General features: G+C 39.8%; 1 protein-coding gene across 12 annotated transcripts in view; it reads right to left on the reverse strand.

The window, feature by feature from the left end:
* WNK2 (WNK lysine deficient protein kinase 2) overlaps positions 1-27,061 on the reverse strand; it is a 336,843-nt gene that overhangs the window by 166,325 nt on the left and 143,457 nt on the right. For all 12 annotated transcript variants that reach the window (XM_029600851.1, XM_029600854.1, XM_029600860.1 and 9 more), the window contains exons 3-7: positions 24,452-24,624; positions 23,598-23,818; positions 15,714-15,871; positions 8,859-8,947; positions 4,247-4,466 (exon numbers count right to left, since the gene is read on the reverse strand). In XM_029600851.1, the coding sequence (XP_029456711.1) occupies positions 4,247-4,466; positions 8,859-8,947; positions 15,714-15,871; positions 23,598-23,818; positions 24,452-24,624 (861 nt within the window). The remainder of the gene's footprint in view (positions 1-4,246; positions 4,467-8,858; positions 8,948-15,713; positions 15,872-23,597; positions 23,819-24,451; positions 24,625-27,061) is intronic.

A 27,061-nucleotide genomic window follows, 5' to 3' on the forward strand; every position in this document is an offset into this window, starting at 1 on the left:
TATCTGACAACTGTTATAACACACCAATATTAACAAAGATCGTGTTATTCCATTCTCTGAGATTGCTGCTTTTAAACGATTTACCATCATTAGCATATTTTGAAAATTCTTCATGTTTACAGAATTACCATTATGTTCCATATATACATGGCAAGAATATGCGTGACAAGTTTGGTCTGAGGCTGTAACACCTCAGTTGAGGTAATGTCCCTTGGAGGCCATAGGAGTTGTGAAGAATGCAGTATGTGTCCTTTAACTGATCCTGGATGAAGCTATCCTTGATTGTATCTCAGTCTGTTTATGTATTGCTGTGTCCTTGCCCTCCTAATATGTAGGGAAGATCAAATGCATGGTGAAAACCAGATTGAACATAGAAGCTGTGTAGCTACTAAGAAGATGACAGTTCCAACAGTAGCGCACTATATGAAGGTGATTTTCAGTGTGATTCTTGATTAAGTTCGTTCTCCTAAATGAGGAGATGATGATATAGCCCATTTCTTATCTGAAAGAAAATGGATTTTTAAACTTCAGACTGTCCAACCACATGGTCTCAACTTCGATATGGAATGGGAAACTGTTGTAATCCATGTATGATGTCATTCCTGTACTGGGGAGGGAAGGGTTTTTCACTTATTGGATAAGATGTTTTAAAACCAAATCGCACAAAAATTATGATCTTGATTGGCAGAGAAATATCATGCAACTTAGTTCCATATTAAGAGCTACCACCCAGGAAAGATCTAGGTGTCATACTGGATAATACTTTGAAATAGTTAGCTCAGTGTGCTGTGGCAGTCAAAAAAAAAGCAAACAGAATGCTAGGAATTAGGAAGGGAATGGTGAATAAAACGGAGGATGTCATAATGCCTCCATCACTCCATGGTGAGACTGCACCTTGAAAACTGCATACAATTCTGGCTGCCACATCTCAAGATATAGTTGCAATGGAGAAGCTACAGAGAAGCGTGACCAATGATAAAGGAGACGGAACTACTCCCCTATGAGGAAAGACTAAAGAGGTTAGGGCTGTTCAGTTTGGAGAAAAGACAGCTGAGGGGGGATATGATAGAGGTGTTTAAAATCATGAGAGGTCTAGAAGAGGCAAATGTGAATCAGCTGTTTAACCTTTTGAATAGAAGGTCTAGTGGGGGCACTCCATGAAGTTAGCATGTAGGACATTTAAAACTAATCGGAGCAAATGCTCATAACGCACAATTAAACTCTGGAATTTATTGCCAGGAGATGTGGTTAGTGCAGTTAGTGTAGCTGGGTTTAAAGAAGGTTTGGATAAGTTCTTGGAGAAGTCCATTACCTGCTATTAATCAAGTTGGCTTAGAAAATAGCCACTGCTATTAATAGCATAAGGAACATGGGCTATACTTAGTTTTTGAGTACTTGCCAAGTACTTGTAGGCTGGATTGGCCACTGTTGGAAACAGGATGCTAGGCTTGATGGACCCTTGGTCTGACCCAGTATGGCAATTTCTTATTTTCTTAGCTTCCAGCTGGCTTTTTTTTTTTTATTGGTTTTACAGCATGACTGATCGTGTGTCAGTGGAGAAGCAAAGATCCCAAAAACAGATGATGGGAATCACTAACATACCTGTATTGGGTCTGAATATGCCAGTATGCTGAGCCATAATGGATGTTGGATATCCAACTGGATGTCTAGTTGAGCTGCAGTTTTGTTTTGTTTTTTAAAGAGATAAATGATGGGTTTAAGTTTACATTCATACTAGATAGAAGAGACAGATGTATAAATGGATACAAATTACTATATTTAACGAACACTATTTGATTTGATAAATGACTTTCAAACATAAAAAGGTGAATTTTAAGAAGCCCAGCACATGCCAAAACCAAGAGATATGTGCACAAGCCGGGCTAACGTGCACAGAGTGGATTTTAAAATCCACCCATGTATGCGCATATCTACCGCTATTCACACAAATTAAGTTTTGAAAAAGGGGCATGGCGTGGTCTGGGAGGGACATGGGCATTCCTGGATGTCACATGGAAATGTGTGTGTAAATACTTATGTGCACAGGTGCACCCTGGGGTCCCCTGTCGTGTAACTTTGCTTCTGCTATGGGTGTCCTGTAAGTCGTAAAACAAAAACCAAACACATCAGCAAGGTTTTAAAGGTTGGGTCTAACATGGGAGAAGGGAGACTGTTAAACTAGTGGGGTTTGGAAGTCCTATTCCTTACCCTGAGTGAACTGGGAATAAACTGGCAAAATTGGTAATGGGATCGGCACACATGTGCTTTAAATTCCCCCCCCCCCCCCCCACACATATGGTAGAAGTGGCATTTGCACACATCCAGTTAAAATTGCGTGCACATGTGCACACGTTTAGGTTATTTTATAACGGGCGCACCATATACGCACGTATGTTGTGAAATGGCCGTGTTCCTTGGTGCAGGCTGACGAAAGTACCCACACATGCACCCACACACTTTTTAAAAAGTTTACCATCTAAGGCCTGGATTCATCATTCATCGCTGAATGATGAATCCAGCGAAAATGGGGGGCGGGCCTGCGAAAGCCCGTGGCCTTCACACCACCGTGGTATCTTCGCTGCTGGCTTTCGCACCAAGTAGTGCCACCATGAAAGGTGATGCTATTCGGCGAGCTACTGGCGATAACGTTACTAACCTTATTGCCGCCAGCGAAGACACCACCGAGTCTGCCCCCTCGCCGCCCCAACTCGAATTTGCATGCTATCACACGCGATATAGCCGTATTGCATGCAATAAGCCTTTAGAAAATAACCCCATAAGAGTGGGAACTTGGGCTATGACAAAAATCTAGTTGTTTTTCTGAGAAGATTGTTATTCCTAAGAGAATTTTACTTCCATTTAATGCCCATCTTCACATTTTTATGAAATGCTAATACAATTTTTCCTTTGAGGAAATTTGACTTCATTTTTTTGATTTTTGAATCCATTGTGTGATTTGTAAGTGGTAAGACTTCAGAGTTATTTTGTTTCATTGTTCATTAAAAAAAATCTCTAGAACACTGAGCAGATAACCTGAAGAGTCAGAGCAGAACAGACAAAACCTAAGGCCTTCATTTTTCCCCGAGGGGTTTTTTTTTTTTTTTTTTTTTTTTTTTTTTTAATATGACCAAGATACTAACGTTTAAAATGAACTTGAAATTTATCTTACCCCAATGAGACATAAGGAGGCTCATCTACAAAGCTTAGCCATAAAAGCAATTGAGTGTGGCAATGTTTAGTATGGATGTGTGCATTGGCAACACATTTAGTGCCAGATATTCTTGAGAGAAACTGGTACACATTTTTCATTTAAATCGTTGCAAATAAACAAAATTTCCCCTGCTTTTCAGCAGTGTTAAATTGCTAGTCAAGAAACCTAGGCTGGCTCTTTTTTTTTCAGATCACCGTGCATCTTGCTGGTTTGGTGCACCTTGATTTAATTATGTCAATCCAGGCACACCAATAAGACCATTAGGTCACAAATTGCAACCTCTTGTAATTAGTCTGATCTTCTTGGAGCTAATGTTGTTCAAGCTAATGTTGTTCAAGCTGAGTTGTAAATGGAGTCCTCTAATTAGCAGTGGCACTATGATTCTAATGTCAGCACAAGCACTTTTAAATGAGTGCTATGATTTACTAGTCAGTCCCACTTTTATACATGATATATTGCAGTCTAATGCTATAGGGAAAGAGAATGAGCCTCTTAGCTCAATCCATATTACGTGAGAGACTTCAGCTACATATTAAAAATTAGCCATAGATAGCAAATAAACTACCTGTTTTGATTAAATCATTTTTGTATTCTCATGGCAAAGTTCCAAAAATAAAATTGCCATAAAATGGCTCATTTAAAAAAAAGAATTTTCTATATTTAAAATAAACCAGATGCAAAATACAAAATGCAATTTCTGTGCAATTAACTAGGAACCAGCAAGATGACTGGTCCTGAGGTATTCTAGGGCCATTTTCCATATAATCCTTAAGAACCTGGGGCTCACTGTGTATTACTACTTAAACTCTTGGTAACAAAATGCAAATAAACCAACCCTAGAAGTCACATTATGGGAGCTTAAAAGAGCAAGGCTGTTAAATTTTGCCATTCTTCAGTGCTTTTGATCAGTTATCTTGCAAAGGGAATGGGACACCCACCTGGGGGATGCACCTATACATTCAGCAAAATTACTTCTAGTGTGTGTCAGACTTGTATACCATCTAATACTTTGGGTCAATATAAGGAAACTTTTACCATTTCTTGTGCAACATCATCAGGAGTTTCCTTTTCCAGATCAAAAGTAAACTCAATGGCTCCATTATCTTTGGGTTTTCCTTTTAGTTTCTTAGGATCTTCTACCCACAGTCTTAAGGCAATAGATGATTTCCTACCATGGTCTTCTTCTGCTAGTTCCACTCTTACCCCAGTATCCTCAGCAAAGAAGGCATGGCTTAATAAGTCCTTAATTTTGTATCTAAAGTTTAAAAAAAAAAGTCACAAGATACATTAATCAGATTGACTTTACTTTGAAAACAATTCAGTGTGTAACATTACATAATTATGCTTCAAATTTACCCCTACATTCATCAAAATGTGTTAATGCTTCACATCTGTAGTATCACATGGTGCGGTAAACCACACCCTGTGATAATTCCGATTTTCAAATCTTGCACTGAGACAGACTGACAGACTATCTACAAGGCCCTCATATCAGTTGAGTATTTCTCTCTCAATAGGAGGCCCATCTAATAGCTTGATGTGAGGTGGTGGTGGTGCTTTAGGGTTTAGGGGCCAGTTTTTCATGTAGAGTGAGACATACGAACAGCACAGTACACCTCTGATTTGACATCATTTGGGGTGAGGAAAGTCTCAAAGATACCATTTCTATTATGTTCTCACCCTAGCTTGGACTAACAGGGTATTATCAAGCTAAGGTGAGATAACAGTACAAAATTTCTGTGCTGTTCGTACATCTCTCTACATGAGAAACTGGCCCCTAAATCCTAAAGAACCCCCAACACCTCACGTTGAACTATTAGTGTGCAACTATTTCTCTCTCAATATCAGGGCTAAGGCCCTCCCCAGAGGTGCTCTCTCTCCCTCCATTCCACTCTCCCCCTCCCAAGCCCAGAAATGGCCAAAATGCAATCCTAAAAATTTATCGTGAATTGCATTTATGGCCATATCACACAGCCTAACACCAGGAAAAAAGGTGTAGTTATTTCCAGCGTTAAAACCATGCAATAGCATGCGTTATGCTATCACCTGGTGTGATAGTGCCCCTAGTTTTCCTAAATTCCACCCCTCCCAAAAATTTGCATTCACGCCCTATGTTAGCGTTCTTATCGTATGCGTTATGGAGTTAATGCATGCGTTAATGTGTTATTGCGTGTGTTAACGCCATAATGCATTTTGATGAATGACCCTATTAGTGAGATGAGCAGGAGGGCATGTCTTTCTAGTACCATCACAAATCTATATGGCACAGTATGAGATATGGAATGAATGTACACCAGGAGTCCATTTTCAGCTACTGCCAGCCCAGCAAACAGGCCGATACAGTAAAAGTCGCGGGAGAGCGCTCGCTCTCCTGTGCGCGCGATTCAGTAAAAAAAAATATTCAAATTAGGGCCCGCGGTAAAAAGAGGTGCTAGGGATACTAGCGCGATCCTAGTACCTCATTTTTGACAGGAGCTGCAGCTGTCAGCGAGTTTGACAGCTGACGCTCAATTTTTCCGGCATCTGTTCTCAAACCCACTGACAGCCATGGGTTTGGAAACCGGACAACGGCAAAATTGAGCATCCGGTTTTCCACCCGCGAGCAGAATTTTTTTAATTTTTAACTTTTGGAACCTCTGACTTAATATCGCCATGATACTAAGTCTGAGGGTGTACAGAAAAGCAGGTTTTACTGCTTTTCTGTGCACTTTCCCCGTGCTGGCAGAAATTAACGCCTACCTTTGGGTAGGTGCTAATTTCTGAAAGTAAAATGTGCGGCTTGGCTGCACATTTTACTTACTGAATCGCGCGGGAATAACTAATAGGGCCATCAACATGCATTTGCATGTTGCGGGCGCTATTAGTTTCGGGGGGGGGGGGGGGGATTTGGATGCACGTTTGATGCGCTATTACCCCTTACTAAATAAGGGATAAAGCTAGCGCGTCAAACGCGCGTCCAAATGCGGGTTAACAATGTGCTCCGCCAGAGCGCACTGTACTGTATCGGCCTGAAAGTTAGCAGAATAAATATCCAGCTAACTGGCAGGATATTTGGTAGCACAGCCGTACCACTGAAAGTACCCCTCTTACAATTAGCCAGATAAGTTTATCAGGCTAATTTTAGGGCTTCTCTACAGCATGAGCCAATTTGCTGGATATGTTAACTGTGCCCTGGAATGCCCTCAACATTATGTGGATACATTTTAGCTGGATAAGTTGGTGAAATATTCTAAAGTTGGCACTAAACCAGTTAACGCACAAGTTATTGGCTATATGCTATTGAATTTGGATCCCCAGGTTTATAAAACTGAGGTCCAAAAGTGAGTAGAAGTTGCTTCTGGAGGCTGAGGGGAGATATATTTTCTGTATCTCTTAACATTTACAATACTTTTACATATATAAAAAAACTCCTTATATCAATTTCTATGCGTTCAATATCTACTGTTATTTCTCCCCTCTTCTTGAAATTCAATTTAACTATTCTCCCTCTGATTTTTATGCTCAAGTTTTCAAATCAGGTTTCTACATTTTCAAACCTGCAAACAATGCATTCCTAACTAAAGAAAAACAAGATTTCTTCAAAGAATAATGGTGTTTTAGATTACAAATTCAGATTCTATAGGACCACCATCATCAAAATTGGCATGCAAACTATAATCTGGCTAGCTATGGAAATCTGCTAAATTAAGAATCTATACATCTTAATTTTTCACATCTTTGTTCACGGTAGTTTGGTGACAGTAAATCCACAAGTCATCCATGCACTATATTAAGAAAAACAAGATAGGGAAATTAGACAATCCATCAATGAACTGTCACTGACACCTGCTTCTTGGCTTTATGATGTGCAATGGTTCCATTAAAATGAGATGAGAAAAAGTCAGGAGCAAAAGTACAATTCATCTTCTTTGTAATGTTCTTGCAATCAATGAGCAGGATTAGAACACAAATGCTAACATTAGGGACACAAACACACCTGGCTAAAATCTATTATACAAATCCAATGCTCTGTCTGAGGTACCACTTGCAAGTATAAGACTTGACAAATCTTAATATACTCTGGCAATCTTGCCAAATAAACCTTGTCATTTTTTAATCTGCTCAATACTGCATCATCGGTGAAGAATAAGAAAAAACTAAAATCTAAGACTACTACAATAAAACCTATATCATTTGTTGCTCAATTTTAGAGGGGACCAGATCATAAGGTTGCAATCTAGTTCTGTGTCTTATAGAAAAGTTAAGTAGTTTAAACAATAACAGTACTCCTCTACACTTAAACTTCCAGATATGCCTTCCCCTTAACTTAATACCTCCCTTCCATTGCTCTATGCTCATCCAGGAAACTCATCCAGGAGGTAATTCCACCATGGTGGACCAACCATGGTAAAGACCTTTGACTGCATCTTTTCGAGTCTAATCTGCCTTGCTGATAGGAAATCTAAAATGTTCCATCCTGCAGATCTTAAAGATCTTTGTGGTTTATACATTTTGAGTAAAGAACTCCCTATGGTCTCACTACCCAAACTTCTTCATATTAAATTTTAAAATCTTAAATTTGATCTGCCAGGCAAATGGCTATTTATGTTTGAGATGCCATTGGCCGGCCCCTGTCACATGGTAGGAGCAATGGATGTCCCGTGCCATTTTTTAAGATGGCACGGGCCGGCCAATGGCACTGATAGCCCCTGTCACATGGTAAGGGCAAAGCAGGAGATTGCTCCTGGGACCCCTGCTGGACCACCAGGGACTTCAGGCAAGTTTTATTTTTTTTGGGGGGGGGGGAATTGTAAATAATTAGATCTAAAGGGTCGGCATGGGGGGGGGGGTTTCGGTTCAGGACAGCCAAAAAAACCCACACACGTCTGGACCACGGGGAACGGAAATTCCCACGGGTCCACAATACCGAAACTGCAACAGATTCCGGCACCTGATTCACATCTTTAATACATATAGAAGACACTTTCGTTTCATTATCTCAATGGACAAAGATTACATCTTATACTAACTTTTTATTTTTCATTGAAATTGAGGGGTGTGGGCAGAGTTGTGAGCAGATGCATGGTCAATCAGGCTGGGGGGGCATGGGTGTGAGTGTACCCATTCACTTCTAGGGAAGAGGGAGGGGAATGGGTGGGCAGAGCTTTGACTGGAGGTGAGTGCTGATTGACTGATATAAGTAATATAATGGGTACACTATCAATCAAAATTGATATCTGCCTTCTAGACCTTTACAATCAGAGGGACAACTATTGCATGACATCCCAAGTTAAAAAAAAAAATTAGGCTTTTCGACGTAAGAGATTGCTTTCAGTAGCAGGGTTAGACCTTTCGGCTGACCTAAAGAAAGAAGGATGCTTCAAAACATTTAGAAAAAAGCTAGACTAAACAGGCCTATTAACAAAAAAATACAAACCCAGTTTTATATATATATTTTTTTTTAAGTTTAATATATTTGTTCTATTTATAATTTATGCATGATTGAATTGGTTTACTATGTTGATATGTCTTTATAATTCTGGATATTTTAATTGTAAACCACACAAAACTTTGGATATGGCGGTATAAGTATTTTAAATAAAAAATTCAGTATATACTATTTAATATAAGTAAATGGGTCCTGTTCTCCATTCTGTTCAAAACAAACCTTTCTTCTCTAGTTTTGCAGATACATTCTCCAATGATTTCTTTGATTTCAGGATCAGTAACCTTTTCAAAGCTTGCCGGCTTGACACCCTAAAATAAGAATCAATAGTGCAAAATCATAGGAAATGAAGCTTAGGTCAATCAAAGTACCATTAATGGAACACATCCTTTACATTACCTTGAAATTAATGCAGTTTCTAATGAATTATTTACAATGATAACTATGGATATTGTATTTCAATTAGCTGGCTTGTTGCTGACAGCTTGGAATTCATTTTGCAAATCTTTCTTTGCTACTGGCATTTGGCAATCTTCCCTAGTGTCTCAAACAACTATGCACAGAACCTTTAAAAAAAAACAAACCTCAGCTCATAGTACATCTGTGGTTAAGAATGCTTCTTCAGATCCAATATGAAATCTGATCTAAATTAATAGTTTTGGTTCAGGTCATCCAATAAGAATGGGAACAGTCCCATAAAAAATCCAAAATTCAGCTAAGTCACTTCAGTTTCATTAACATCTATAGGGAGGAGAGCAAAACCAGGTAGAGCACAGCCAGCTGGAAGGAATGAGGAAGGAGTGGCTCCAATCATGTTTCATCACTTTTTCCAACCAACCTACCCCAACTGGCAGCTGCATCACAGATTTAATTTGTGTGAAAATGAAACAGCACCATGAACCACCAACAACATTTTGTTCAGTCTTCTGTTGGATCTCAGAAAGGAGGAGATTTTGAAGACCTTGCTTCAAAGTTCCAGCATTAAAGAAAGCAGATGTGCTCTTACACTCATGTCTTAACTGTGCTACTAGCAGCAGGAGAACAAATCTGTCAGAGGGTTACAGTGTAACTGTATATCAGCAGGTTAAGACTGCACTTTTCTACAGAAGGCAGGATATGCCATGTCTTAAACCTACAAAGATTGATTTTCTCTTGCAGTTTGTACAGAGTGGCCAGTAAGATATGGCAGCTTTTGTTGTGTAGAAGAGTCAGACATTGACATTGTATTGTATGTCTCTTGCACTAAGCTCTTAGTATTCAGAGTCAGCAAGCATGCCTTGGAGTGTTGATACCACTGTGCTTGCTGCCATACTCTATTCTTTGATGTGTTCATGCCACTGTTTGTGCCTTTTACCTCTCTCGGTACCATGGGGAATAAATGTTACTCTGTGTTTTCTGCCAGCACATTCCAAAAAAATTGATGGAAGACTCCCAAAGAGTCAAAAATAGTATGCATTGCTTCTCCCATTAACCAAGGGCAGAAAATGAAATGAATGGCTAAAATGAAAAATGGGGAGTGTGAAGTCATAAGAGAACCACCAGATAGTGTAGTTCTGTATTAGAACACAGGCAGTGGCAATTCATTTTTTTCAAAACCCTGAGGTCCTAAACTTAAAAAAAAAAAAATTAGGATGGGGAAGATCATCAAGGAGGCATTAACAGGAAAGGATAAGCTAGGGAGAAGTAAGAGTAGTATACAAGATTGAAAAATATTTAAGAGCAATAAACATTTAGGTTAGAAAAATAAAAAGGTAAGAGGAAGAGGCCACTTTGGTTTTCTAAAGTAGCTGAAAAGTTAAGGATAAAAAGGTTAACATTCAAACTATAAGAATACACAGAAAGGAAGAAAGGCAACAATTTCTGGAAGACCTAAGAAGCTGAGGGAATAGTCAAGAAAACAAATGGAATCAAAATAGCCAATACACAAAGCAGAGCAAGACTTCTTTTGATATATTAGTGTCAAAAAGTACAAAAGTGAGAGTGCAAGACTCAAAGGTGAAGCAAGAGAAATATATAGCTGTAGAAGAGAAGATAGAATTGGAAGGTTTGGAGTAGGACTGCAGAAAACAGCCACCAATAGGAATCTGAGGCAGATCTCAATCAATTTTCAGAAGTCTTGAGGAGTTAGCAAAACTCAAAGTAAATAAAGCAATGGGGCTGGGATGGGATACATCTGAGGGTATGTTCTGGCAATTCTGCTATCTGACTTTTTCAATGCTTCTTTAGAAGAATGATTCCAAAGACTTGGACAGGAACAGATGTGAGTCCTCTTCACAAAGGTGAAAGTGATGAGGAGTCTGAAAAATACAAGCCAGTTGGTCTGACCACAGTGGTGACTAAATTAATGGAATCACTTAAAATAGAGGATAGTACAGTTTCTGGATTCTAGTAGATTACATGGTTTTACTATGAGGTAGGTCATGGACAAATCTAATCAGTTTTTTTGACTAGGTGACCAGAAGGTTAGATCAGGGAAGTGCACTAGATGTAGCATACTTCAGCATTTCCCAACCTTTTCACTCTCAATGCAGATCTACAAACATGTGTGGCACACCAACCTCCATGCACCAGCCAATGTGGACATGGAGAGGATTCATATGGCGAAAAGAGCTAGCTTTTTTTTTTTTTTTTTTTTTTTTACCTATTACAATGTGGTCTAGAAGAGGTAAAAGCCCGACTCTGGCCAAGATTTGCTCATTTGACTGAGCTGCTTCAGGGACTACAATAATCATATTAATAATATATATTAACATACATAAATACATAAAAAAATGACAATTAACACAAAATCATAAGATTAAATTCAAATTAAAAACAAAATGAATAAATACCATGACAAATACATTAAATACACATACAGAAAAAATAAAGGACAGTTAGGTATAAGGATCAAAATTTTACATTTTTCTATTAGTGTCAAGATTCCTACCCAAATAAAAAAGTGATATTGTCACCATACATTTAGCTATACCATGAATTTAATTTTTTTTTTTTTTTTTAAGAAAGTTTAAAATCAATGAGCTCATTGGACAAGTGTTTGTGTATTCTTGCAATATGGAAAGGCAATTTTGACACCATGTTTCTATTTATATTCTTTGCAACATTGTAGATGTCCAAGCACAACTTTTCTGGTAACAGAAGGATTGAATGTGGTATTTTAAATATCATTGAGAAAACTTGTCTGATCTGTACAGATACATACAAAATTACATCCTTTCATTGCATAGCCTTTTTTTTTTTTTAAAGAAATATTTGCATTCTCACTATTTTTTCTGTATTTGTACTTTGGTGTATGTGTATTTAATGCATTTGTCATATGGTATTTATTCATTTTATATGTTTTTAATTTTTACTGATCTATTCTTCTTGGTTGCTACTATGCCACTTTGGATCGGTTTCCGTCTTGTTTCCTGGGACCAAAAGAAGAGCTAGGAAAGCATTTGAAATCTCACCACTATCTTTTCCAATTTTTTAAATAAAGGAGATAGGGAATCAAGACAAACATGAGCCTGCCACAATGGACCACCTCCCTCTGTATACTTTTGGCTGCCGGAGCTCAGAAGGATGGTCTTGTCTCATTCAAGCCTGGGAATAAGGCAGAGCCTGGAAGGTCTCAAAATATGGAGAAATGAGGAGGTACAGTGTGCAATGCGTGCGCTGCACAAGGTGAGTCCCAGCTAGCTGCCCAATTACACTCCAAGACGCATGCTGAAACAAGGAAGTAGAGGAATGCGTGTTTACACATTTTATCAGAAGGGAGCTGCTGCACTTTTAAGAACCACTGCTATCTCAGCGAGATGCAGAGGGGAGAGCCTGGGTGTTGGCCTAGAACTGAGCATCGAGCAGTGGTGACTTTTCCGTGGCACACTTGATCAGGTGTAAAGACACTCGGGGAAACACTGGAGTACTTTGATTTCAGCAAGACGTTTGACAAGGCTCCACATAGGCAACTGATAAACTCAGCACTTAGATATGGGCCCCAGTGATTGGGTAAGAAAGAGTGGAAGGTGACAAAGGGTAGTAGTAAACTGGTAAAACTCCAGTGGTGTGCTGCAGAGGCTGGTCCAGTTTTGCTTAAAATTTGTTAGTGATATTGCAGAAGGACTATCTGGAAAGATTTGCCTTTCTGCAGAGATCCCACCAAAATCTCCAAGAGTAGACAACTTATAGAAAACTGGCACATTGGGATTAATGAAAAAAAAATGCAGGGCTATTCATTTATATTGCAAACACTTAAGGAACAGTGCAGAATAGCAGGTAAAGTTCTTCTATGCATGAGACTAGAACAGATCTGGGGGTGATAATATCTGATACGGTGGCTGAACAGGTAGATAAGGTGAAGACAAGTCAGAAGCATCTTAAATGCATAAGGAGACGAATAGCCAACAGGAAAAGTGAGGTGATATTGCCTCTGTATATGTGGAGATCTCATGAGGAGTTATGTATAGAATTCTGAAGATTACGCCATTTAAAGAATAAAAAATAAATAGTCCAGAGGACAGCTACTAAACTGGTCAATGAAGGACAGATTTAAAGATCTAAACATGCATACCCTGGAGAAAGATGAGATATTTAAATACCTCAAGGAATACCTACACAGGTGGGCCTCTTTCAATGAAAATGAGGCTCTGGATCAAGGAATGAAAGGATGAGGGTGAAAATGTTAAACTAAGGAGTAATCTAGGAAATATTTCTTCAGAGAGTGTAGATATATGAACAGCCTCCCTATGGAGATGGTGGAAAAGAGGGCAGTGTCAGAATTCAAGAAAACATTTATTTATTTAAAAGTTTTTATATACCGACATTCAGTGATATCACATCGGTTCACAGTGTAACACAGACGCCTGGGATGGTGCATTACATCGAACAAGACATAGGACAAGCACAGGGGATCTGAGAGGGATTGTAAATGAGCAGGAGATGTTGATGGGCAAATGGGATGGGCCATATGGCCTTAGTCTATCATGTTATGTTTCTATGAATAAACTTTCTGATCTGAACCAAACAGAAAACAAAACCAAAAATCTGAACCAAAATTTCTAATGAACACCATTTGTAGTCTCTGAAAATAAGCATGTGTGCTAATAGCTGGTGAGGAATAAGTGCACTCATGTTACTAACCTGACTAAACAGGGTTTTTAATATTCTCATTACAATCAACCTTCTCTGCAATGTCCAAAAGGATTTACGTATTTATTCAGTCATACCCAAGAGCAATAGCTTATTTTAATCTCAGACTGCTTGATCTATGTTCTATTGTCACTGGGTAATACTACATGCTTTTCAACTATAAACTCAAACAAAGCAATACAGAAAGGAGATATTCTCATCAGATGTGCATTCTGTTTTTCATCAGCTTGAATAGCATGTTTTTCTATTAAACAAAATCAAAATAATTCCTGTCTTACTTCAACAGGACTAGTCAAGGATGCAATTTTTACAGAAATTGAGTATTTTAAGGAACTATGAGCAGTGGGAAACTATAATCCATGCAATATATGGCAATAGACAGTTTATAGACTTATCAATTATCTAAATATATATCTCATTATTTATGTAAGCATTTCAGAGATCCATGTGGCCCAAGATTAAAGGCAGCTTTCCATAGATGTATCATGGTAACACAGGTAACAGTGAATGATGGTAGGTAACATGTTAAAATTCCATCCTCACAATCCCCATGCCTTAAATTCATAAATCCGCAAAAAAATGCTGCAATCAAAAGCTGCCTGCATGGTCAATTTTCTCAATACAATCATGCACAACCATTACCTTCTTCAGAATGCTTATCTCAATATGCAGATCAATGAGCTTGCTCACATAATGCAACACCTTCTGATCTATTTTTTCAAACAACCAAAAATATTCATTAGCTACCCTATCCATGCTGAAATGAAGAGCTGTAAGAAGCCCTTTTCATTCCATCCCCCATCTAGAATTAAACGTTCATAAGAAGGCAGACTAACTGTACAAATATGGCTGCAAATCAAGACAAATATTAAAACCATTAACAATTGTATAAAGAATTACTTGAATTACATTTTGGCAATTTGCAATCGGGGAAGTGAATATATAAGTTTAGGCTCCTATTTATTCTCTCTCATGAGAGCAATTTGTGTTAAAGTAGACAAGTTCACAATTCCTATAAATTCTTGCCCATTTAAAATAGGAAACTACATATTTATCAGAAAATGCATCCATTCATAAAATCTATTTTAGTGCTCTGAATCATAACCTTTACCTTGGGCATCAAATATTACAAAAGCATGCAAATATACATCTAACTTCCACAGTTCTGCAAAATCCCAGGTCAGAGAGATTTGATAGGCATCAGCAAACCATTAGTAAAGCAAATCATTCTTAAGTAGGCAAGTCCGTGCCCTATTCAACAAAACAGTCCAAGAACCCATGAATCACCAGGTTAACTTTACTAAGATTTAAACACTGTCTTAATAAATCGAAGACCTCTCCCTTCTATAAAGGGTCATTTTTAGCAAGACATTTTAAAAGCATAGCATTCAACTCAACTGAAACAGCCTACAGGGCTCATTATCCTGCATGTCTCCTACTCATAGTCTTGATCAAAAACTGGTCATTTTGGAATTGGCACCTAATGTAAAGGGCAAACAGTCATACTTTGTTGCACTGCTTTTGTAGGTCTAAACCATCTTTGTAATGAAGATTCACCTCTAACAGCTTAAAACAGGGTTAATTAACAAATGTTAGGAAATAAAAACACTATTAGCTACCCAGATCTTCCATTTAAGGTTTTCCTGAGAAATTTGTCAATTTTTTTTTTACTCACATTGTATCCAAGTATAAGAAATAAATTAAGAATGACTCAAACTTTCATGTTAGTATGAGTAACTATTGAAAGTCAGAAAGTCCGTCTTCAGAATTCATAATTTCTGCATTTCCCTTAATTTCTCAAAACTATATTACTGTGTAAGAATGAAGCAACTGCATTTATACTATCGATGCTTAGTCTGAGGTGTAAGGAGACCTGCTTTTTGGGTAAACATGCTTTACATTAGCTTAATCAATGTCAGATCTTTCAGAACATTAAAGCATACTTACGCTTGTGACTTTCCTGTAAATTTGAGCAGCATTCTGGCATTCTGAGTATGGATACTCCGAGGTAGCCATTTCCAACATGCACATTCCAAAAGCATACACATCCACTGACTCATCATAATGCTCTTCATACATCTCTGGGGCCATGAATTCTGGAGTACCTGTAGACAAAGTAGAAGAGGAAAGAGTCATCTTCACTAACAAAAAACCAAACATTTAAAGACCAGTGACTCATAAGAATGAATTCAGAATTTTTAAAACCCCTTTTTTGGGGTGAGGCGAATACTCTGGACAAGCCCTGGAAAATTAAACTCATTGCATTTCAATAAAGTAAAGTAATGTGGCTGACATGTTAGCACAGAAAATTGAAGATTAAGTCCACACACAAAATAGAGAGAACTGTTTTAATCGACCATGGGTTTTTGATCCTCTAAGTAAATTACTCAAGAGTAGATAAATGGACCTCCAATATGGGTTTTGGAACCCTTGCTCTTAACTGACAAGTGAAAAAAAAATGCCTCATCCCAATATCCTGCATCTTCCTCATAGGAAGAGAAAGGATATGACAGATGCTATTCCAAATAGTTCCCCACACACTAGCAGTCTCAGTCACAATGGTTGTGGATCACATGTCAAAGAGGCAACCTGAATGCTGACCTTCATTTCAAACAAGAATGGAGCCACATACTAAAATCTCACCGAAAGCTGAATGACGCGACTTTTGCAGAGCATATCGAAAAAGCTCACACTCAAGTAAAACCTTGAAAATGCCTCTACCACACAATTTTAAAGCCACTCTGATGTCTCATTGCAAACAATCTTCTCCAACTTCAGAGTTCAATGCTTACACCAGGCTCCCAAGTTTGGTTCTGGAGGGCTGCAAACCAGAGAAATTGAGGATTTCCACAATGAATATGTAAGAGATATGTACATGCATTGCCTCCAACTGTATGCAAATCTCAGGCATATTCAATGTGGAAATCCTGAAAACTAGACTGGTTTTGCTGCCCTCCGGAACCAGATTTTGGGAAAGACAGGGTTCTCCTACTGCTTTTTCACTTAAGATTAATCATTAAAGGAGATATATGTCAGTGTACAATGGATAGCATGGAGAGATTATCCACTCTTACAAAGGACAGAGCAGTTAGTCAGCAGTCTCGGTGCTGCATTTCAACTTTTGAGGAAATGAAACAAACAGATTAAATCTTGCTACCTCCTTAGAATATTGATGAGAAGCTGGACAATCATTTCTCAAGTCTGCTGCACAAAGAAATGAAGTGACACTTTTTTAAAGCACTTCCAGCACTGGCAAGGAAATTAGATTTCTATAGGTTACCATCAGATATATTTTTATCTATTTTAGGTTGGCTGCACTATTTGGAAAAAGCCAAAGCATTAAACTGCTGCCGAGACAAAATCTTTGAGGGGGGGGGGGGGGGAGTATTCAAAATAGAAAGGCATGATTATACTATTCTGCATTAGTAATATGGAAATAGTTGTATGCAAAAGTTATACCTAGGTTACATAGCAAACAGAAAATGGATCTTACTAAGCATGGCTGGCAATATACTGAATCCATCAACAATTCAGCACCCACATTACGCTATTGCTCTTAGAGAAGTTCCTCTATTACAAAGTGAAGTCTGGGAAAAATGGACCAGTTTTGACCGAAACTGATTACATTTCTTCCCCCTTTCCTGAAAGGAAAACCAATGGAAGTCATTTCACATTTTAAATGTCTGTGAAAGTCCATATAATTTAAGCTTTTCATGAAAGTGTTCCTCCTTCCCTATCATAATGGTAGGATCACATTTGTCTTTCTCCTCGTTTGCCAGAACAAGAAGTCTACAATCATGAATCGAGAGACCCAAAGCATCAGGGATGGAAACCTTGCTCTCCAATTTGTTGTCCTTTCCGGAAACATCTCAAATGCCTTCCATTATAAAATTATTTAATCAATGTTTAAACTCCCCAGGGACACATTAGCTTGTGCACAGAGGCGGCAAAGAGAAATGTCAGGTGATATAGTATCTTCATCTAAGACCAACTCTAAATGAAAAGCACATTCAAGCAGCGTTGTCTAAATCATGAAGGCTGCTCACCCTGTAAAACCGTTGCTAACAATAATTTTCTAATGGTTTGACACTTGCTTGGTTTGGCTTGTAAACATTGCTACCTTTAACATAAGGGTTGGGGGTATCCTGCACGGAGCAGCAGTTAGTACCATAAAACTCGTTGGGCAGACTGTATGGACCATTTGGTCTTTTTCTGCCATTAGGTTATGTCACTAATTTCATGAAAGGTCTACGGGTAATCAAGTATTGTTCAATCTATCGATTCTAAGTTTCAAACAAGACTGCAGAACAAGTATATTTTAATCCAGTTTCACACTTCTAAAGGACACTGTTTACTTCTCTTTGAAAACTACTTTGCTGACTTGCTAAATTAGTCATAAACTAGTCTTCAACATTCATATTAATCTAAGCATTAAACATGTCCCTGATCATCTATTTACGTGGAAGACAGATACTTAGATGCATTGTGATGTATCTTATGACACCAGGGATGGATTGCAGGAAAATATCAGCCCGGAGGATTTTTTCAAAACCGGCCCACAGAGTATTGACTCCCTCGTGCAACTTCCTTGCAGCATATGCATAAACCAGGTCCCAGAAGAACACCAAGTCAACCCTGGAACATGGCAGAATTGACCCAAAATATCTTCGAAATAAACTTAACATCCTTCCTAAATAACTAAGTAGAATACAACCTAGACCAAGGGTGAGCAAACAGAGCCCCTGTGCCATCCATGCAAATTGGTTGAGCCTCTCCAGAAGTCTGCTTATATCTCTATAAGAGATTTTATGGATAGATATAAGCGCACACAGATATTCAACATTTCTAGTGTAGTCAACCAATACATTCCTGAACCAGCTGCAAGTAATGAGGCAACTATACTGCTAGCCAGTGTCAGACACACACACCCTCAGTCACACAGATTTTTAGATTGTATATGCCAATAAAGTTTCAGCACACTCTCAGACCTTCTTAGACTTTCACTCTAACACATCCACACACAGTGTGCACGTCTGTCTCTGACTTGCTGATGACACTGCAAATATGACACCAGGTCCTAACACACCAATACACCTGCTATTAGGAAAAAGAACAAATCTAGCTGTTAAAGATCCCTACACAGAAGTTACACGCTAGCAGAATGCCTCACCTCTGTCACGTCTGCAGAACACACACACTCACCAAATACAGAAGAGATAACTAGAAACATGCAAACTAAAAGTCACTCTGTATGCAGTGCAAAAAAATCAAACACTATTCCTCATTAAATGTCAAATAAAATTGAGATAAATCATAATAGTAAAACCATACTCATATATTTAATCATTGGATGTTCTATTCATCAGCTGCTTTGAAATTTCTTTATTTTTTAAATTTCCCAATCAATGCAATACTTCAAAACAGCTGACAAACACCCAATTAAAACTAAGGCTAAAGAAAATCCCCTATTCTCCATACTGGGGAACTTTAATCCATGACAAACTCAGGGTGACTGGAATCCATAGTTAGGGATGGGAGGAATGCATAAACTTTTTCCTCTTATACACATGCTCTCACATTCATTCGCTCTCACGCTCTTTTATTCACTGGTTGCACATACATTCGCTCACACAAATGTTCAATGACTCGCTCTTGCTCACACACACATGCTCACTCTTATGGTCATACACATGCCCACTGGCTTAAATAATCCTCTTGCTCACACATACTTTGGAAACCACAAGTCCAAGTATGTTATGCGGTGCAACAATGGAAAAACAATCATTCTTCACAAATCAAGCAGTATGTCAAAACAGCTGACAAACATCCAGGAATGAGAAAAATTAACACATTTTTTCTAATATTTCACAACTCAAATATTTCCTGTTAAACACTGAAAAATATAAAATAGGATTAAAAAATCTCCAGCTCGCCATACCTGGATTTTTTAGATTTACGGTCATCCAGAGATTGTTGTGGATTGGTGGAAAGGAGAGGGGGAGGCACACAAACTCCTGTTTCCCATACACATGCAGGTTCTCTCTCACACACACATATGCAGGCTCTCCCAAGCACATGCAGACTCTCAAACATACCCAATCTCATATACACACATTCTCTATCTCCCCCTTTCTTCTGGGCCTTGTCTAAGGCCCCACTGGACAGCCAAGCTGCTACTCACTGCTGGAGGGGAGGTGGGAAGAGACCACCATAGCAGTGTGCTCCGCAAGTCTCTGGGCCGTGATCGGATGGGCTCTATCACGGCCTTGCTGAGCCACCCTTCAAGGCCTCAATGAGTAGGTTCCTTCGCAGCCCTGCAGGCATCTCTTCTGGCAGCAGTGAGATGGGCTCCATTGTGGCCTCGCCGAATCTTCTGGGCTGCGCAACCCCTCTTATGTGGCCATGCCCAGGAAGCCTGATCCACCAATAGGCCAATTCGCTCCTGGCTGTGGTGAGATGGGCTCCACTGCGGCCTCGCTGAGCCATTCTTCGGCCCGTAACAGGTGGGGCTCTGCTGTGGTACCACAGGTTTCTTCTTGCCATGGTGAGATGGGCTACACTGCGGCCCCACCAAGTTTTTCTTTCTGGACTGCAGCAAACTCTTCTTTAGAGATACCTGGGAATTGAGTAATCCATTGACTAGAGAGACCAGCCCACCAGGGAATGTCCAATCCCCAGATAGGCCAATCCACTCCTGTATGACACTGAAAATCATCCTGTTCTCATTTAACAGAGCAAATTATCACCATATGAAACTAGAGCTCCCACACAAAGCAGTTCTGGAAAAGCTTATTTTGACTAAAAACCAGATAAATATGCCAGCCTGGTGACTCATTCAGGAGACCTGGATTCTATTTGAGTTCAACTTTCACTTTTGGCTAGCTAGGGATGCCACAGAGGCAGGATTCACAGCCCCTTGGATGGGGAAGTAGGGGTGCGGGAAGAGGAGTCTCAGCTATTACACAATGGCAACACCTAGTGAAAAGAGATGGTCAGGCCAAATAGGTCAGGAAGAAAAGTTATAAAATGGGCAGGTGGGGAGGAAACTGTGGATAACTACCACTAAAAGGTGCTTCATTCTGCAGCCCAGTGGAGGCTCCTTCTGAATGAGTTGAAAGCCCAAACGACCAGAAAAACCAGAGTAAAAAAAACAACTTCATTCCTTAACTACTCAAAAGGAGGACAATACCTAACATTAAAAGTCCAGGTTTTTTTTTTATTTATTGAATTTTCAATTGCATGACAAAGAAACCTTTGTACAGAAATTAATGAAAGTTTACAAATAAGCAATATTTCAGATTATTTAAATCATTCACCAATCGAAACAATTCTTTCAAATATTTCAAAGTAATATTGGAGAGAGAGAATTTAGGAAAACATCAGGAGCATTAAAGAAAAACTAACTAAAAAAAAGAAAAAACTCCCTGTTATCCATTACCCTTCATTTAATTCGCGAGAATATATCTTAATTCGTGGGGGTGACTACTCTGGCGTTTAAAAACTCCCTTAGTTGTTCAGGGTTATAGAAGACAAAGACATTACCAGAGTATTTTACCACGCATCTTGCTGGATATCTTAAAAGAAAATCTGCCCCAATCACTCTAGCTTCCGGGCACATTGAAAGAAAAACTTTTCTGCATGTCTGAGTGATTCTTGATAAATCTGGAAATATCCGGATTAAACCCCCCATATACTCAATATTTAATGCTTTGAAATAATATCGCATAACAAGTGCCTTATCTAATTCAGAAAAGAAAGACACAAACAAAACTGATCTTTCTATAACTTCAAGTCCACTACTTTCCAAGTATTCAGATAAATTATCCCTATTGGGGATATCTGAATTTGATTTTGTCTTTGTTTTAAATATAAGATCTTCTTCACAGCTGGCGTTTGTTCATCTGTGATCTTTAGGATCTCTTTTAAGTATCTCTTAAATGTTATCAATGGAATTTCTCCCAGCACTTTGGGGAAATTCAGGATCCTAACATTCAGCTGCCTTAAATAATTTTCTACAGTCTCTAAACGAGTAGAGACTGCTTGTTCTCTAATACATCCAGTATTCAAATCAGAAAGCAGTTTTAAATCACTTTTCATTTGAAGCAATTCGTTCGTTTGGCTTTCATTCTTTATTTGATTTTCCAGGGCATCCATTCTAAGGGTCTGTTCATCCGTTTTTTGTGTGTAATCATTAACAATCCGAGTCATCCCCACAATTAAATCCCAAAGGGACTCCATAGTTATTACTGCTGGTTTTTTTACCTCCAAAGAGAGTTTCAAACTTCCACTTGCCTCCTTCTCCGCTTCTCCAGTTGCAGGCAAAGACCTTTCTCTCCCGATGTTGTTATCCGGGAGCAACACAGGATTCGTGGAGTCTGTAGGGCAAGGAGTCGAATTCTCTAACTCCAACGAGACGCCGAGCAGCCCACCATGCTGAGACACTCCCGTGACTTCTTCCACTGGCGTCTCAGCCCGCTCTGGAGTCCTTGGAGGGGTCATCCTCGGCAGCTCTCGCGGCTCTGGGGGGGGGTCAACGATATTTCCCCAAGCGGCGACGAAACTCCTGCTTCCATTCCGCTAGCGGGGCTCGCAGCCCCAGTTTGAGAAATGGGGGTCGCGTACTGTGAAATCGCTCGTTGACCGGCTGGAAGTGTAGGTACAGGTGGGTACACACTCACTTTGCCCTTTCTTTTATGCGGCATTGCAATACCGCTGGAAATATAATTTCTCAGGAAAATGTAGCAGAGCGTTCAGCCTAGCGACCATTCAGGGAGCCATCTTGGATCTCTCTCCCAGAAAAGTCCAGTTCTATGACATATGGTGATTTAAGACTAAGCATGCAATATCATTAACTGCTTAATTAAATACAAATGTCTCAATACAGTTACCAAACGTGCTCATCAGGTGTCACTATTCCTTAAGTGCTTTAAGTCTGCATATGTAATAAAACAATATAAAATATATTACACTGTTTAAAATTCAGTTTGCATTCCTTGCATTGACAATGCATGCCATGCTGAAACTTTTAGGACTCTCAGATTCTACAGGTCACTGCAAGACAGCCACAATTTCAAGTCAAGTAACCTAAGAAATGCAACTGTAACTCAAGTTCCAGGAGTTCAGACTGTACCTAGGTCATCTTCTCTAGCAAAACTAAGCACAAGACACTAGAATCCAGAGATTTTAAAGGGTTCTTTCCTTTTTTTTTTATCTATGAAGAAAACATTTAGTTCCTCTGGCCCTGAAACATTAAATATAGCATAATATGTAAAGCAGTAACTCACTATGTCTATGGCCTTACTATCTTATATTTTAGATATGCTACTGAAGTTTGTGCAGCTGCAATTGGTTAGTTAATATTTTATGCATGAATTGCCTTGGCCTTGCGTCTCCAAATTAGGGACTCTAATTTTTAACTTGCTCTCTATATTTTTTTGGAATTGCATCTGTTCCTCACTTAGGATGCTATTTATAGTTAGGCAGGTTATACATTTATATAATAATGTTTTTAGACTGGGGAGAGATGTTAGACTGATACATGTACACTTTTACGAGCCAGGATGGTTCTGCAGGTGGCAATTAAAAACCCCCATCAAAACAGAGCAACTAATCTAATGTAGTGTAGGCACAACATGGAGTCTGGGCACATAAGCCCTCTCCAAGGTTTGCATGTTAAACCGGCCCCAGAGAATAACTGATAAGGAATGGATATTTAAACATTATCCATTTTTAAAATCACCACCTTAAAAGCACTATTTTTGTCTTTTTGTTTTGTGACATACCATCTTAGGTACTCTGCAGTAAATATATCAAGAATAAAGTAGCAATTACCTATTACACTTTTGGCAAATGAAGCTCGTTTGAGAGTTGCTAGGCCCAAGTCTCCTATTTTCACTGATCCGCTTGGTCCAGTAATAAAGATATTATCACACTTCAGGTCCCTGTGAATAATGGGTGGTGTCCTTGTATGTAAGAAATGAAGACCTTTTAAAATTTGTCGGCACCAGCTCCGAAGAACCTTTGGCTTCATCACCTTAAATCTCTTCAAGTACCTGAAATGCAAGGACAGTTATGGGATTAAAAAAAAAAAAAGGCAGCTAAGTTAGCTCTTTAAAGTTTAGTCTAGTTGGTTATCAAGTATCTATACAAATCAAAAAAAGCTGTGTACGGCATACAAAAAAGTGAGATATAAAGTAATTAACGACATCTACCAACCAGCATAACAGGCTGAAAGATCCAGCTCTTAAAATGAAGCTGAAAGCCCAAGTATGGAGATTTAGGTATTAGTTATGCTACTCTAAGAATATGACAAGATGACTAATTTTAATAATTGCTCCTGTATATTCCAAGTAGACACTGCAGAAGTTGTACAGGAAAAGAAATAACCAGCCAAGTTAACAAAACAATTAATTCCTTCTCAGGCAGAATCCCCAGTTTAGAGCTACAAAAGCTACAATTTTGTGGTCTGAAATCCATGACTTGATAAAAGCAAGCTTACAGCACCAGAGAATATAAACCCTGCAGGCATGACATTTCAGTTTCATGAAACCCACACTTCACCATGCATTTATGATTGCGAATCTTGCTTTAAAATTCATCCAGGTCTTGGATACTCCTGATGTATCTAACAAAAAGATTCCTTTCTACAAGTGTGTAGTTGTCCTCCACCCTCCCAGGGTACTTACGTTTTGAGTGTCCCCGATGTCATTAGCTCAGTAACTAGCACAATGCACTTTTTCACCTTCAGGCAAGACTCCCAGAAGTCATAAAACCTAACAATATTTGGATGCTGCAGACCTTTCAACATTTCTGCTTCTTCTTTAAATCTCTGTCTTTCCACCTTTGTAAGTTTCCGATCCTATAGTTGGGAAACACAAGATCCATAACTAATGGATAGAGCATTTGTTTTCACAGAAAGAAATACCATTTTGGTATTTGATATGTTGGTATTTACATTAGCTTGGGGCAGATGATTAGAAATCCATAAATTACTGAACAGAATTGAAAAGAAAAGTTAAGAAGTCCACTAATGCAAAGAAAAGTTAGTTCAGAGAAACCAGATTGGTTCCAACTTCCATTTCTCCCTAATTAGTCCTTTAATGAGCATGTAGCATTGTTTGTTAATTTACTGCATAGAAAAGGGTAAGACTACCTACTACTACAATCTTTCATTCACATCTCCATTTTAAACTTGTTCCTAACCACTTAGATTTTTGACAAAGCTATTATTGGACCTTAAGGGGTCCCTCAAAAAACATGCATAACACTGGTTGGATAAATAAATGCAAATGTTCTCTAAAATTTTAGCTTATATTTCTGAAATCAACCAGATCCCAAAGTTTGTACAACTGACTTGGCAGTATTTATAATTTTACATACACTTGTCTGAGCAACAAGCATACCCAATATAGCAAATGTTGCTTATCTGTAACAGGTGATCTCACAGGACAGCAGGATGTTAGTCCTCACATATGGGTGACATCACAGGTTGGAGCCCAATCACGGACACTTTTGTCAAAGTTTCTTGAACTTTGACTGGCCCCTACTGGTCATGCCTAGCATGGCACTAACCCTGCAGCCAGCAGGAGTCCCTCTTCAGTCTTATGTAAGTGCTATAGGTAGTGCCGAAAAATAAAATAAAACGAACCCAACACCGCGGGGTGACTGGCAGGTTTCGTGAGGACCAACATCCTGCTGTCCTGGAGGAACACCTGTTACAGGTAAGCAACATTTGCTTTCTCACAGGACAAGCAGGATGGTAGTCCTCACATATGGGTGAGTACCGAGCTGAGGATGTCCGAACATGCACCAAATGTAGCCAAAGGTGTGCAACAGGCACAACAACTGGGGCGGAATTTGGTAGAAGGCATCCTGAACCCCACCGGGCAGGCAGAAGAGTGTTGGTACGTCATGTCGTAAATAGGTTACGCAAGACAGACTGGCCGAAGATTGAATCTTGTCTTCCGGCTTTGTCTAAGCAATAGTGGGCTGTAAAAGTATGGAGAGAACTCCAAGTGGCAGCCCTGCATATGTCAGGAAGTGGCACCGATCATAGGTGTGCTACTGAAGTTGCCATGGCCCTCACAGAGTGTGCTTTAACACGGTCTTGGAGTGGAATGCCTGCTTGCTGATAGCAAAAGGATATGCAGTCCGCTAGCCAGGAGGAGAGAGAGTCTGCTTACCCACAGGCTGCCCCAATTTGTTAGGATGGAAAGATACAAATAATTGAGTGCTTTTCCTGTGGGCAGCTGTATGGTCTAGGTAGAACGCTAGAGCCTTTTTGCAGTCAAGGGTATGCAGAGTCTGCTCTCCTGGATTGGAATGGGGTCTGGGAAAGAAGGTAGGTAGTATAATGGATTGATTGAGATGAAATTCTGATACTACCTTAGGTAAAAAATTTAGGGTGAGTGCGAAGTACCGCCCAGTCCTGCAGAAGTTTAGTGTAAGGCGGATAGGTAACTAGGGCCTGTAACTCACTAACGGGCCGATACAGTAAGGAGCGGTAGGAAGAGCTGCGTTAGTGCCGGGCGCACCCGCGTTTGCCGCATGCACAGTCCGGCTCACCTACCGCTCGATACTGTATTTAAATAGCTTGCAAATGCAAGCCGCGTCCAAGAAGCCTCCGTGAGGCATTAGGCCCGCGCAACTCATTTTACTGTATAGGCGCTTTATACAGTGCCTATACAGTATCCTGGGTGTACTGGTACCTGTCATTTCAAATGACATTTGAAATCCCCTCGCGACCCCACACGCAAAGTTAAACTTACTTTTCCCGCAGCCCTCCCCCGGAGACGGACCGCGGCCCCCCTGCCTCCCGGGGGCTGCCTCCCGGGGGCAGCCGGCGGCGAAGGCGGCCCCCGCCGCCGGCGAAGATGGATGCCTGCAAGGGCCCTCTCCCACGATTGCTCCCGGCGGCTTCCTTACCAAAGCGCGGCCTCTCCTCCGCCGTGACGTCCATTCGGGCCCCCAAGCCAGCAAAGCGCACGAACGGGCGTACTCGCGTTCATGTGCTTTCATTGGCTTGAGTGCCCATCAATTTGGGCGCTCAAGCCAATGGCTAGAGCCAGCGAAGCACATGACGTCACGGCGCGAGCGAAGCGAAGCGTACTTTCATTGGCTTGAGCGCCCAAATTGACGGGCGCTCAAGCCAATGAAAGAACACTTCGCTCGAGCCGTGACGTCATGCGCTTCGCTGGCTCTAGCCATTGGAGCCGAGAGCCCGAACCGCGCTGTGTTTCTTCTGAGGTAACTGTGGTCCCTTTTCCTTAATGAGCAAAGCAGAACTCGGGCGTCAG

The sequence above is a fragment of the Rhinatrema bivittatum genome, chromosome 4 (assembly GCF_901001135.1).
Source record: "Rhinatrema bivittatum chromosome 4, aRhiBiv1.1, whole genome shotgun sequence".
Lineage (NCBI taxonomy): Eukaryota > Metazoa > Chordata > Amphibia > Gymnophiona > Rhinatrematidae > Rhinatrema > Rhinatrema bivittatum.